Source organism: Oncorhynchus nerka, linkage group LG15 (assembly GCF_034236695.1).
Source record: "Oncorhynchus nerka isolate Pitt River linkage group LG15, Oner_Uvic_2.0, whole genome shotgun sequence".
Taxonomy (NCBI): Eukaryota; Metazoa; Chordata; class Actinopteri; order Salmoniformes; family Salmonidae; genus Oncorhynchus; species Oncorhynchus nerka.
In genome coordinates this window covers 87,255,242-87,269,718 of record NC_088410.1, presented here as the reverse complement: position 1 = coordinate 87,269,718, position 14,477 = coordinate 87,255,242, and the positions used below count along the sequence as shown (strand labels likewise).

Sequence of the window (14,477 nt, the reverse complement as noted above, 5' to 3'; positions counted from 1 at the left end):
GGTGCACCTAGAGCCAAGCTTTTAGGAAGGTTGTCTGTTTTGTTCTGAGTTTTTTGTCAGAAGTAGCCAAGCTAGCCATCTAGAAGACCAGAATGAACTGTACGGACAGGCTTTTCATCCATACATAGGGCCTTCAGAGGGGGTTGTGCTCTGTTGACAATGAGGGGGATCTTGTCCTCCCATAAACACTCTCAAATGTCTGTTTTTTCTTACATGAGCACGGTGGTGCATGATTACTGAGGGTTGAATGTTCATGTGCTGACTCAATAAAGGGGATTTTAAAATTCTCTCTCTGCCTGTCTCTCTCTCTCTCTCTCTCTCTCTCATTCATATATATATATATAAATATATCGCTCTTAGTTTGTGGTACCTGAATGGGAACTACCTGGTGATCATGGTCTCCATTAGCGTGATCCTTCCTTTGGCCCTGATGAAGCAGCTGGGTGAGTTGCACCTCTTCTTCTCCCTTCCAACCTCTTTGTTTTCCCGCAAAATAACAGCAAGCTCATATGTGACACTAACCACGTAATAAACCTGGGTTGTCCACAACACACAACTGAATACTGTGTTAGCTAACTAAGCTAAAGGCCAGCCGTTAGGCTCTGGGAGCTAACATGAATCTTCGGGTCTCAGGCAAGGCTAGTCATCAAGAGAGTGTAGTTCACTGAACCACCTCCACTACATAAGGACATATGCACAGCTGTCCTGCTGGGCCAGATCTTATGAAAGCCTCAGATAGCTTTACATTAGGTTATAACAGGTACATGTGGTTAGATGTGAGAGCTACACTCTTACTGAAGCAAGGTGGAGGTGAAGGTGGAGGAATACCGCAGGGTGTATTAAGGCTTCCATTGCCGTGTGGAGGTCCTGACAGCATTGTCAACTCTCCTGGGTCACACAGCAGCCAATCAGACCCTCACACCGCTCCTGCTCTCCTGGCCCGGTATTGGTTCTGCCGTGGAAACGGCAGGGATCCAATTAGCCTCCTATGTCTCTATGGAGCCCAGAAACACAGAGTCGTAGACGACCAAGTCAACACTAACACAGATGAGATGCTGCATCGTGGTGCGGTTACACACACACACACACACACACGCACACACAGTGCAACACAATGTGTGTGTTGCAGTGGCAATCATGATTGGTCCACGCCCCTGCAGCACATTTTAAGAAATGAAGCGCAGCAATCTCCTCCTGTCACTGGTACTCATTTCCATGTTAAAGGCATGTAATTGGATGTGGTCTTTCCACCATTAGTAGGCTACATCTAGTGTGACCACCAAACTTAAATAGCTCACAATTCTATTCCATTATTTCTAATATGTCATTGTTTTGTGCTCTACAGGCTACCTGGGCTATACCAGTGGTTTCTCCCTTAGCTGCATGGTCTTCTTCCTCAGTGCGGTACGTTTGTTTCTTCACTCTCCTCTCCTTCCTCTCCCCCTTCTCTCATTCCTCTCTCCCTCCTCTCTCCTCCCTTTGCTTCCTCGCCTCCTCCCTCCCTCGTTCATCTCATTCCTCTCCCTTCCTCTCATAGACTGAGTCATCTAATCATAAGAAATAGCTTTTCTGAGCTCCATAATACTCCCTCTCCTTCCCTCTTCCTTCCTCCCTCATCCCTCCTTCATCTCTCATACTCATGTCTATTCCCTGTGTGTGTATGACACTGATCTCAGACATGTTGCTGTGTTGCTTGATGTGTATCCTACCTCTCTCCTCCTCCTATTCCAACTCCCTCTATCTCTCCTCCCCTCCTCTTCCTCCTCCTCCCCCTCTCTCCCTCTATCCCTTCTCCTCCTCCTCTCTCTCTCTCTCTCTCCCTCTACCCATCCTCCTCCTCCTCTCTCCCTCTATCCATCCTCCTCCTCTCTCTCCTCTCCCTCCTCCTCTTCTATCTCTCCTCTCCCTCCCCCTTCTCCTGTCTCTCTCCCTCTATCCCTTCTTCTCCTCCACTATTTTCTCTCCCTCTCTCTCTCTTCTTCTCCCCTCTCTCTCTCTCTCTCCCTCCCTCTCCCTCTATCCATCCTCCTCCTCTCTCTCTCCCATATCTCTCCTCTCCCTCCTCCTCCTCTCTCTCTTCTATCCCTCCTCTCCCCTTTTCCCTCCTCCCATTCTCCTCTTTCTCCCTCTATACCTCGTTCTCCTCCTCCTCTCGCTCTTCCTCTATCCCTCCCCCTCCTCCTTCTCTATCCCTCCTCCTCCATCTCTATCTCTCCTCCCCCTTTTCCTCCTCTTTTCTCTCTCCATCTTCCCCCTTCTCCTCCTCCTCCTCTCAATTTAAATTCAATTGAAGGGGCTTTATTGGCATGGGAAACATAAGTTTACATTGCCAAAGCAAGTGAAATAGATGATAAACAAAAGTGAAATAAACTAAAAAGATGAACAGTAAACTTTACACTCACAAAAGTTCCAAAAGAATAAAGGCATTTCAAACGTCATATTATGTGCAAATAATTACTGGTTCTTCACTGGTTGCCCTTTTCTTGTGGCAACAGGTCACACAACTTGCTGCTGTGATGGCACACTGTGGTATTTCACCCAATAGATATGGGAGTTTATCAATTTGTTTTCAAATTATTGTGGGTCTGTGTAATCTGAAGGAAATATGTGTCTCTAATATGGTCATACATTTGGCAGGAGGTTAGGAAGTGCAGCTCAGTTTCCACCTCATTTTGTGGGCAGTGTGCACATAGCCTGTCTTCTCTTGAGAGCCAGGTCTGCCTACGGCGGCTTTTCTCAATAGCAAGGCTATGCTCACTGAGTCTGTACTTCCTCTGTAGGTGATCTATAAGAAGTTCCAGATTCCCTGTCCGTTTGAGGAGTTCTCTGCAGCCAATCACACGGTCTCTCACCTGGACATCCACCTGAACGTCACTGATAACCACGCTCTCCATGATAATGGTCTGTTGCACGAGGTGGATGACTCCCACTGTGGTGCAAAAATGTTCACCATGAACTCTCAGGTACAGTAGACCAGACCACAGGGCCAATGTTTCACCAGCCCTGGGCTAGGGTTAGGACTGTTTCCCAAATGGCACCCTATTCCCTATATAATGCACTACTTTTGACCATAGTCAAGCTCATTAGGTGTTTGTGTTTTTCCTTCACAGACAGCATACACCGTCCCCATCCTGGCCTTTGCCTTTGTGTGCCATCCTGAGGTTCTGCCTATCTACACTGAGCTCCGCAAGTGAGTATGCCTACCTTACCCAACCTTGTTCCATCTGTCTCCACACGGTGCCTCCCTAGTGTCAGCACTAAACCTCTGTTCATAGGTTCCTACATGCATATAGAATACGGTGCATTTGGAACGAATTCAGACCCCTTGATCTTTTCCACATTTTGTTACATTACAGCCTTATTCTAAAATGTATGAAATAGTTTTTTGTCCTCATCAATCTACACACAATATTCCATAATGACAAAGTGAAAACAGGTTTTTAGAAATGTTTGCAAATGATAAAAAACAGAAATACCTTAATTACATAAGTATTCAGAACCTTTGCTATGAGAAATTGAGCTCAGGTGCATCTTGTTTCCATTGAACTTGATTGGAGTCCACCTGTGGTGAATTCAATTGATTGGACATGATTTGGAAAGGCACACACCTGTCTATATTAGGTCCCACAGCATGTCAGAGCAAAAACCAAGCCAAGAGGTCGAAGGAATTGTCTGTAGAGCTCGAGACATGATTGTGTCGAGGCACAGATCTGGGGAAGGGTACCAAAAAATGTCTGCAGCATTGAAGGTCCCCAAGAATACAGTGGCCTCCATCATTCTTAAATGGAAGAAGTTTGGAACCACCAAGACTCTTCCTAGAGCTGGCCGCCTGGCCAAACTGAGCAATCGGGGGAGACGGGCCTTGGTCAGGGAGGTGACCAAGAACCCGATGGTCACTCTGACCGAGCTCCAGAGTTACTCTGTGGAGATGGGAGAACCTTCCAGAAGGACAACCAATCAGGCCTTTATGTTAGAGTAGCCAGACAGAAGCCGCTCCTCAGTAAAAGGCACATGACAGCCCACTTGGAGTTTGCCAAAAGGCACCTAAAGAACTGTCAGACCATGAGAAACAAGATTCTCTGGTCTGATGAAACCAAGATTGAACTCTTTGGCCTGAATGCCAAGAGTCACATCTGGAGGAAACTTGGCACCATTCCTACTGTGAGGTGTGGTGGTGGCAGCATCATGCTGTGGGGATGTTTTCAGCAACAGGGACTGGTAGAGTAGTCAGGAAAGGTGAATGGAGCAAAGTACAGAGAGTTCCCTGATGAAAATCTGCCTCAGAGCGCTCAGGACCTCAGACAGCCCGAGACTGCAGTGCAGTAGCCCGAGACTGCAGTGCAGTAGCCCGAGACTGCAGTGCAGTAGCCCGAAGACTGTCGCTCAGTAGCCAGAGACTGCAGTGTAGTAGCCCGAGACTGTCGCTCAGTAGCCAGAGACTGCAGTGCAGTAGCCCGAGACTGTCGCTCAGTAGCCAGAGACTGCAGTGCAGAGAGCAGAAGAAATATCAGCCTGTGAAGAGAAGCATGAGATTGAACTTCACTCAACTTTCTAGTTTTCCTTGTTAACACTAACAATGTTTTCCTTTACTGTAGCAACTGTGATTGAATCAAGTCAATATTAGCCACTTTCAATGCAACATACCGAAACAAAACTACGCAAGACTTAGTATGCAAAACTAACTATGCCGCAGATTTTGTTGTAGGCAGAAAGCATCAGAGTAGGATTCTATTGCATTGACACCCACTACTCAACCCCTACTCTACACAGACCGGTGCGACATAACCAATCAGTGCTGCAGTAGGCCTATATGCAACCAGACCATTGCCATATATGGATCTGTGCCATTCTCTTTGAACTGGATTGTGTTTACAGCATGAGCGTGAGTAGATGCAGCTCTCGCTTTGATGTCAAAACGAGCAGTATGTAGCCATGTGTTCACATTTGTTCATATCCTTTGCTAGTTAGTGAGTTCTTAGCCCAGTTATAGATCATTTGTAGTCAGCAATGGGGGAGTGATTGCTTCCAACAAGAGCACAAAACATGTACATTTCTAGACATCTTAGGAAAAGGGAGTCGGGTAAAGAGGTTTTTTGTTGTCTTAAAGGGGCAGTGTTGTGTTTTGAGACAGGTTTGAATAAGCTAAGTAGCCAATAGGCAGAGGGTAGAATAGTTTGTCTGATTCTCTGTAATAATGGTATGGGAATAATAATGCATTTTATATTGTAAAGTGGTTTCTTGCATCAAAAAAACTATATTTTCTGTCGCCTCCTTGTCTGAAGGACAAGTGGATAAACAGACTCATGTCAAGCCCTGCGTGTTTTTTTCAAAAGTCTCATGGACTGTAGACCTACATTGAACAGCACGTTGGCTGCTACTGTAGGCTGAATGATAGAACAGCTATTTCCCTGTTAAAATGTTATTGGATGCATTTTTTTCCATTGTTTTTTAGGGTAGGCCACTCTGGTAGGCCTACATTATGATCAAATAGCCACAGTAGCCTACTTGGCCACTGTTCAAACTGTAATTTTAAGCAGGTACAGCCTCAGTTTGCGCTGGAAGTTTGCGCTCAGCAGACCTGAAATTTGATCAGTGACGGAACAAAATTTGAAAGAACATTGCTCTTACCCTAACCCACTGAGCCATAGGATTGGAACCACAATATTTTCCAGTCAATGTTGGCTGTTAACCAGTGTGTGTGTGTGTGTGTGTTATCCAGCCCTTCTCAGAGGAGGATGCAGCATGTCTCCAACCTCTCCATCCTGGTGATGTACACCATGTACTTCCTGGCTGCTCTCTTCGGCTACCTGACCTTTTACGGTGAGCACCTCCTCTTCACCACTTAAACTCCTGCCCTTTCCTCAGGCTGAAATATACCGTAGTCATGATTATGTGTGCCGTAGTCTCAGAAGCCCAGGCTTATCTCGTTAAGTTGGAAAGCCTGGGAGGATCTCCTCAGAAAGTAGTCTCACGTATCTGGTGTTAAGTAGAGTGTAAATGGAAACTAGTTCAACTTGCCACTTCTCCAACCAATCAAGTATTTTGCATAGGTTCTAAAGAGACATTGTATTTCTAAATAATTTTCTTGCAACAAGCTAGCATAAGATACAAAACAAATGCCTCATAGGCCACAAGACTATATTTGCAGTAATGTACAGTTTAAACATAAACACAATATCCATATTGCACACTCCTCATGTTCCCTCCTGAACATTTGCAATGTTATTGAACCGAAACAGTAAGTGCGTTTTCTGTCTTTTGGAAATAAGAGCATGACTCCCCCTTGTGGTCATTATTGAATACTACACACTGTAATATTATTGTAGCTTGAGACACATGTTGTTTTTATGTCTTTCAACGAGGAACAGCAGACTTCAATGTATGAGTCAACATAAGTAAGGCTACGTTTGGAGGTTCAGTGTACAATACTGTGATTCTTGATGTTACCCCTGTTACCTCTAATGTTTCCCTGATGTTCTCTAATGTTTCCCTGATATTATCTCTAATATTACCCCTAATGTTTCCCTGATGTTCTCTAATGTTACCCCTGATGTTATCTCTAATGTTACCCCTAATGTTATCTCTGTTACCCCTAATGTTTCCCTGGTGTTATCTCTAATGTTACCCCTGATGTTACCTCTAATGTTATCTCTGTTACCCCCAATGTTATCTCTGTTACCCCTAATGTTTCCCTGGTGTTATCTCTAATGTTTCCCTGATGTTATCGCTAATGTTTCCCTGGTGTTATCTCTAATGTTTCCCTGGTGTTACCCCTAATGTTTCCCTGATGTTATCTCTAATGTTTCCCTGGTGTTATCTCTACTGTTTCCCTGATGTTATCTCTAATGTTACCCCTGGTGTTATCTCTAATGTTTCCCTGGTGTTATCTCTAATGTTTCCCTGGTGTTAACATCAGGGGTAACATTAGAGATAACACCAGGGAAACATTAGAGATAACACCAGGGAAACATTCGAGATAACATCAGGGAAACAGTAGAGATAACACCAGGGAAACATTAGAGATAACACCAGGGAAACATTAGAGATAACACCAGGGAAACATTAGGGGTAACAGAGATAACATCAGGGGTAACATTAGAGATATCTCTGTTACCCCTAATGTTTCCCTGGTGTTATCTCTAATGTTTCCCTGGTGTTATTTCTAATGTTTCCCTGGTGTTATCTCTAATGTTTCCCTGACGTTACCCCTAATGTTACCCATAATCTGATGTTACCCCCTGATGTCACCCTGTTATCTCTGCTCTTACCCTGATGTTACCCTCTGATGTTACCCTAATGTTACCGTTACTCCCTGATGTCACCCTGTTATCTCTGCTCTTACCCTGATGTTACCCCCCGATGTTATCCCCTGATGTTACCCCCTTATCTCGAATATTACCCCTAATGTTTCCCTGATGTTATCTCTAATGTTTCCCTGGTGTTATCTCTAATGTTTCCCTGGTGTTATCTCTAATGTTTCCCTGGTGTTACCCATAATCTGATGTCACCCCCTGATGTCACCCTGTTATCTCTGCTCTTACCCTGATGTTACCCCTGGTGTTATCTCTAATGTTTCCCTGATGTTATCTCTAATGTTACCCCTGATGTTACCCTCTGTTACCCTGATGTTACCCTGTTATCTCTGATCTTACCCTGATGTTACCCTCTGATGTTTTTGTCCCTGATGTTACTCCCTGGTGTTACCACCTGACATTACCCCCTGATGTTACCCCCTTATCTCTAATGTTACCCCTGATGTTATCTCTAATATTACCCCTAATGTTTCCCTGATGTTCTCTAATGTTACCCCTGATGTTATCTCTAATATTACCCCTAATGTTTCCCTGATGTTATCTCTAATGTTACCCCTGGTGTTATCTCTGTTACCCCTAATGTTACCCTTGGTGTTATCTCTAATGTTACCCCTGGTGTTATCTCTGTTACCCCTAATGTTACCCTTGGTGTTATCTCTAATGTTTCCCTGGTGTTATCTCTAATGTTTCCCTGGTGTTATCTCTATTGTTACCCCTGATGTTATCTCTAATGTTACCCCCTGATGTTACCCCTTGATCTTACCCCCTGGTGTTACCACCTGACATTACCCCCTTATCTTACCCTGTGACGTTACTTTGACATTACCCTGATGGTACCCCCTGACGTTACCCTGACAGGTAAGACTGAGCCAGAGCTGCTACACACATACAGCAAAATCGACCCTTATGACACGCTCATCCTGTGCGTGCGATTGGCTGTCCTCACCGCTGTCACACTGACTGTCCCCATCGTGCTCTTCCCAGTAAGTTACACCCACCCCCTCCCGTTCTCCACTATAGCCTCTTCCCTCTTCTGACAGACATAGAAAACTGATATTGTATACTGGCCGTTGGGGTGGGATTGGTGGGGTGTCTGGGGGTTCCGTGGGTGGCTTACATTTAGTTTGATTCCTCATGTCTTAATTTGAAATGGTGGGTGTCATGGCTTGATGAATTACAGTCAAATGCTCATTTCAAGAGGAATGACACGGTTGTTTCTGACAGTAACTCTGCCCCTTTCCCTCCTTATTCCTCTCTCCCCCTCCCTCCCTCTCTCTCTCTGCCCCCTCAGGTGCGCAGGGCCTTGAACCAGATGTTTTTCTCCAGTAAATCGTTTAACTGGCTTCGTCATGTGGCCATCGCCATCACCCTGCTCTCCTTAATCAACATTCTGGTCATCTTCGCCCCCAACATCCTGGGAATCTTCGGCATCATCGGTTAGTTACACAGATTAAATGTAGTCCTGAACTAAGAAGTACAGATTAAACCTAGTCCTGGACTAAGAAACACAGATTAAACCTAGTCCTGGATTAAGAAGTACAGATTAAATTTAGTCCTGGACTAAGAAATACAGATTAAACCTAGTCCCGAACTAAGAAGTACAGATTAAACCTAGTCCTGGACTAAGAAATACAGATTAAACCTAGTCCTGGATTAATGACAATTCAATGATGATTCTCCATTGAAAGTGCTTTTTAGTCCAGGAACAGAAACTGTCCCTTTAAATTGACATACTTTACCTGACCTAGCCAAAAATATTTTACATGTAGAAGTTGCTGTTGTCTGGGATGTTTTACATGGTTAAATGTGTGGTTATGCACCTGCACCTGTAATTCTTGATTCACTTTCTCTCTTTTGCTCCAATTGAAGTGAGCAGTGTTGACATAGCAGTGGATCTCTGTTTTGATAATATCTCCACTGTGTCTGGCCTTAAAACACAACACAAAACGTGACCAGCGGGCCAGTGCTTATTCACTCAATGATAAACACATGACCTGAGTCAATATATATATATTTTTTTTACATCTCTTTCCCTTGAATGAACAACATGTTTCATGTTATGGAGGTCAAAGTCAAGGTGGTTAAAGGTCATGGACCAAGCCACAGCACCAATCATCATCCACTAAAAGAGGGAAATCTGACAGTGTTTGTGAATGTTGGCCGTGGCCCATATTCTGTTTTTGGACAGTTTGTTCTACTGGATGTCCTGTGTAAAATGATCTGTAGCTCTGACCTGCACCTCTCCTCCTCTTGCTCCATCCCCCTGTTCCTCCTCCAGGTGCCACATCTGCCCCCTGTCTCATCTTTATCTTCCCTGCCGTCTTCTACATCCGCATTGTGCCTAAGGAACAGGAACCCATGTTTTCCACCCCCAAGATATTAGTGAGCACATATCTCATCCTCTACATGATAATTGTAATATTCTCATATCTTGATTTGATCTGTGTAAGATTCTTCATCATTACTGTTAATGTGTGTCCTTATGACTATGGTTAGAGTATGGTTCTGGTTACCATATACAAATAAATATTCTAATGATGGTGTTTCCTCTGTCTTCCCAGGCTGCCTGTTTCGCTGGTCTGGGCGTCGCCTTCATGACCATGAGTTTGAGCTTCATCATCATTGATTGGACAACAGGGAGCAGCAACTCTGGCGGTGGTCACTAGAGGCCGTCCTCTGCTCTTCACATGCCGGGGTCATCTGGGGGTTGGCAGAGGCTTTAAGGGGATGCCTAGGTGTGTGTTTAGAACTGTTTTCATGTAATTGATGCACTATCCCCTCCGTGGTAGAGCAAAGGTCAAAGGCTTCAGTGAGGTTGGGAGTAGGGAGGGGGAGACATAATCAACCCGCTGGGAAAAACCATGCTGAACATTTCAGTCCTCTTGAGACTAAAGACTCGGACAAAACAGTCTGTACTATTGTTAAGCAGTAGAGAACTTATTTGAACAAAAGGTTTCATAATCACTGTATGTAGGCCATCACAGAGGAGTACTTTTACATGAATCATCAGGACTAAACAGGGTATTTTTTTTTAAATCATGCTGATTATTGTTATTTATCAGTGGGATAGTGCATCCAAGTCAATGGAAAATCCAGAAGAAAGAAACTCATGTTGGTTCCCCCTTCTTCACTCCCTCCCTCCTTCCCTCCATCCTTCTCTTTCCATCCACCTGTTTCTTTCTCACTGACCACTGTGTTCATGTGAACTGCAGCTACATGTACTGTAGTACTGTACATATGTAGATATGGTGGAATCTATATGTAAAGAAGGCAAAGGAAGCACATGACTACATGATAGGGAAGTGACTCTACATTATGTGTCATATGGTATTTTTGTACTATAGAAGAAATGGTTACATCTATAGGTTAGGTGAGTGCTGTAAAACATACATTCTGTGGTTCTCTTGGTATTCCTGTCAATCACTTTCTGCCATCAGCACGTACTTTAACCATCAAAGTTTACCACGCTTTTCCAAATATTCTATTTGTGCGGGCATACACAGATAAAGTATATTTTCACATGTTTTCTACCAGGAGTGCCATTAGCCTGTGTTGTTTTATCTGCCAAAGCTAAGGGTGCATGTGGTTGTTGGGCTTAGTTCAAGAATATGTCCCATGATGCATTATGTTATTGAACTCTTCCTGTGTCCCTGGTACCTACAGTACACTCAGATGATGGAAGAATGACTCAAACAACCACACAAATAGCCTATACAGTGAAATAGTCATCTCTATTTATTATATAGATGTATCCATGTTTTTTAATTTCACAAGGTGTGCTAATGGACTCCGAACAGAGTATTTAACTATATGATCAGGTATTTTGATAGACTTTATAGATGGTATGTACAGTCTGTAGTGTATTGTATGACATTGCATATTGGAGAGTTTAGATGACAGTTGAAGGTATAGGAGGCATCTTGAGGGCAATGAGCTGATTAAGAAGAAAAAGATAAACAGCCTTTTACATTCATGTTAGTTAGATGATCAACTGACATCCTAGATACAGTATTGACAGATTTTTATGATCAATTGTGCTTTTATCAATTTAAGATGAATGACTTAAACTGACCTTTTTAACACTAATATCACATATTAAATGAATACTTATATTTCTACAATGAATTTGTAAACCCTTGTCTAAATTCAGAACAGTTCAACTGTGCCCTTTCAGTTACAACTGGGGTTTGGCTTACTGTTTTTGGCATGACGTAATATGGAGGAAAAGTGTTTTTGGTTATGTGGTTATGTTGTTGAGTTAGTCTTTATTGTATTTTAACATCTCTTTTCTACTTGTTTTGTGATTGGTGGTTGAGGTTTTAGTGGAGAAAGCAAGTGTCACCTGTCTGGTGATTGACTGATTTATTAATTGATTAATTTAACACACTAAATGAACTACTGTGATATTCCAGGCATAGTATGCTGATATCAGGACTTCCAAAACGTGTGGCTATATGGCTGTATCTCCTAATGTATCTGGTTTCTAAACGTAAGGTCTTGTGATTAAGTACAGTTTTTAAAGCGTTGACGATGAAGTGAACTGAGATTGTTAGATTTGAATGTGATTCAAAAGCCCCTTTAGGCTTCTCAATTTCATAACGCAGCATTTGATACATGATTTTCAAAACAACACTGTGACATCTGTTCTCTCAAACTGGGATAGCATTGTAATAACTTTGTAATAACATTGATAATTGTTGAAAAACCCATAATATAACTTATTGAATCCTGTTATAGCTGAAAGAGTTGAATTGACATAACCCGTGAAAAATAATTCAACCAATGTAAAGGTTAGACTCACAAAGTGGTGGGTACTTTGTTAGTGGTGTTTTCTAATCTCAAACGTATAATTTGCCAAGTCCTACATATGTAAGACAATTGCTATTTTATATTTCATTATTCTTATACACTGCTTCTGATGTTGCTTTGTCTTTGTGCACAATAATTGATTTAAATTTTTGAATCAAGAGAATATTGTTGAGGGGTCTTTCTTTTACTCAACGGCTAAAAAGTTAATGCATGTATCTGCCTCAAACCCATATTTCTCCTGGTCTTGCTGAGGCAGTGGTTGTGGTATAAAGGAGGCAACACCTTGCCATAGATCAAGAACAGGCAACTCAACAGTGTCTGGTTGTCTCTGCTCCCTGGTACTTCATTGATCCATAACGGTCATTGGGTTCTCAGGTCTCTATCAGTCGCTGAGTGGAATGAATAATACAGCAATAACCAGTGGACACTACGGTCCAGCCCGTCCCTGCCATAGACTATGGTATATTACCTTAATCCTTAGGCCTCTTCTGTCTGGGAATGTGCCTACAGTATACAGTATCTAGCTACTACCAACTGTTTCTCTCTGAGAGCCCTTGCGCTTCAACTTTAGAGCTTTGCTATCACTGTTAGAACGTCTGGGGCAACATTTTCAACATTTTCTCTTGTACCCAACCCAAACTATGCAAGCCAGTTAACATGTTGTTATAGCTCTTGTTTTAACTTTGCAATTTATTTCTGAGGAAATGACAGCACTATGCATGAATAACAAGTTATGTATGAACTTTGGGCTTATATAAATAATGTACATAAATGTAAACCCTTTATATTTGTGATGCATATCTAGCTTTTATAGTGTAAATAGCAGGGACAGTTTCAGTCTGACAATAAAACAAATGTAAAAGTTTTTACACCTGAGTCATTTCTGTCCTTATTTGTTGTCTGTATTATCACCACACATATGCACACACACACACACACACACACACACACACACACACACACAGGTTTGTTATAGCTTCTGTCAAAGGGTTTCTGCTCTATGGTCAAGTAGTACATGGTCTATCGTCTGCCATACTGCTCAAGGTAAAGCTGTGTTTAGATAAACACACTTAAACTTGCCCTGGATCAGTATGCCCCTGTCCTTGCCTAACAACACTAATGTTTACGGGACAACTATGGGACATTTTCTTGTCAGATTCCAGTAAGGTCTGGTTTTACTTTTATTTATGCGTTACCAAGAAATCTCACTATGAATATTCCTAATTCTCAACACATGGGGGCGCTACAAACAACTCCATAATATACTCTTGCACACTAGGTCATCAGAATGTGCCTTCTTGGATGGATGCTTAATTCAAGAAAGTACTATAAAAAACATGCTCTCTTTTCATCTTCCAGTGTAAATCAAATCCATTTTCAGTCTTGCCACTCTTCTCAGATGCATGTCGAAAATGAAGCCCCTCGAGAGGTCACGAGCACTATTCAGCTCAGTTAACCATGAACAATTAACACTTTTATTTTAAATTAATATAATACATAAATAGATTTTATTTTGTCTCAAATAAATAATGAAATGTTTAATTTGGTTTAAATAATGCAAAAACAGTGTTGGAGAAGAAAGTAAAAGTGCAATATGTGCCATGTAAGAAAGCCAACGTTTAAGTTCCTTGCTCAAAACATGAGAACATATGAAAGCTGGTGATTCCTTTTAACATGAGTCTTCAATATTCCCAGTTAAGAAGTTTTAGGTTGTAGTTATTTTAGGAATTATAGGACTATTTCTCTCTATACCATTTGTATTTCATACACCTTTGACTATTGGATGTTCTTATAGGCACTATAGTATTGCCTAATCTCGGGAGTTGATTGGCTTGAAGTCATAAACAGCGCTGTGCTTCAAGCATGGCTAAGAACTGCTGGCAAACGCAGGAAAGTGCTGTTTAAATGAATGCTTATAAGCCTGCTGCTGCCTACCACCGCTCAGTCAGACTGCTCTATCAAATATCAAATCATAGACTTAATTATAATATAATAAACATTAGATCTTAGTCCTGTATTGACGCTTTGCCTGTTTGGCGGAGGGCATAGCGGGATTTCTTATAAGCTTCTGGGTAAAAGTCACGCTTCTTGAAAGCGGCAGTTCTAGCCTTTCGCTCAGTGTGGATGTTGCCTAGAATCCGTGGCTTCTGGTTGGGGTATGTACGTACGGTCACTGTGGGGATGACGTCATCGATGCACTTATTGCTGAAGCCAATGACTGATGTGGTGTACTCCTCAATGCCATTGGATGAATCCCGGAACATATTCCAGTCTGTGCTAGCAAAACAGTCCTGTATCCAAAAATTTCAGACACAGTAGTTATTCATATGAATCATAAACCTTCTTTAATCAGTA

General features: G+C 42.4%; 1 protein-coding gene across 2 annotated transcripts in view; it reads left to right on the top strand.

Moving 5' to 3' along the window:
* Positions 1 to 12,991, top strand: part of slc38a3b (solute carrier family 38 member 3b) — a 70,302-nt gene extending 57,311 nt beyond the window's left edge. For both annotated transcript variants that reach the window (XM_029683931.2, XM_029683932.2), the window contains 9 exons: positions 361 to 443; positions 1,346 to 1,404; positions 2,781 to 2,963; positions 3,111 to 3,190; positions 5,720 to 5,820; positions 8,172 to 8,296; positions 8,605 to 8,749; positions 9,592 to 9,695; positions 9,875 to 12,991. In XM_029683931.2, the coding sequence (XP_029539791.1) occupies positions 361 to 443; positions 1,346 to 1,404; positions 2,781 to 2,963; positions 3,111 to 3,190; positions 5,720 to 5,820; positions 8,172 to 8,296; positions 8,605 to 8,749; positions 9,592 to 9,695; positions 9,875 to 9,979 (985 nt within the window). In that variant the 3' untranslated portion in view covers positions 9,980 to 12,991. The remainder of the gene's footprint in view (positions 1 to 360; positions 444 to 1,345; positions 1,405 to 2,780; positions 2,964 to 3,110; positions 3,191 to 5,719; positions 5,821 to 8,171; positions 8,297 to 8,604; positions 8,750 to 9,591; positions 9,696 to 9,874) is intronic.
* The last annotated feature ends 1,486 nt before the right edge of the window (positions 12,992 to 14,477 follow it).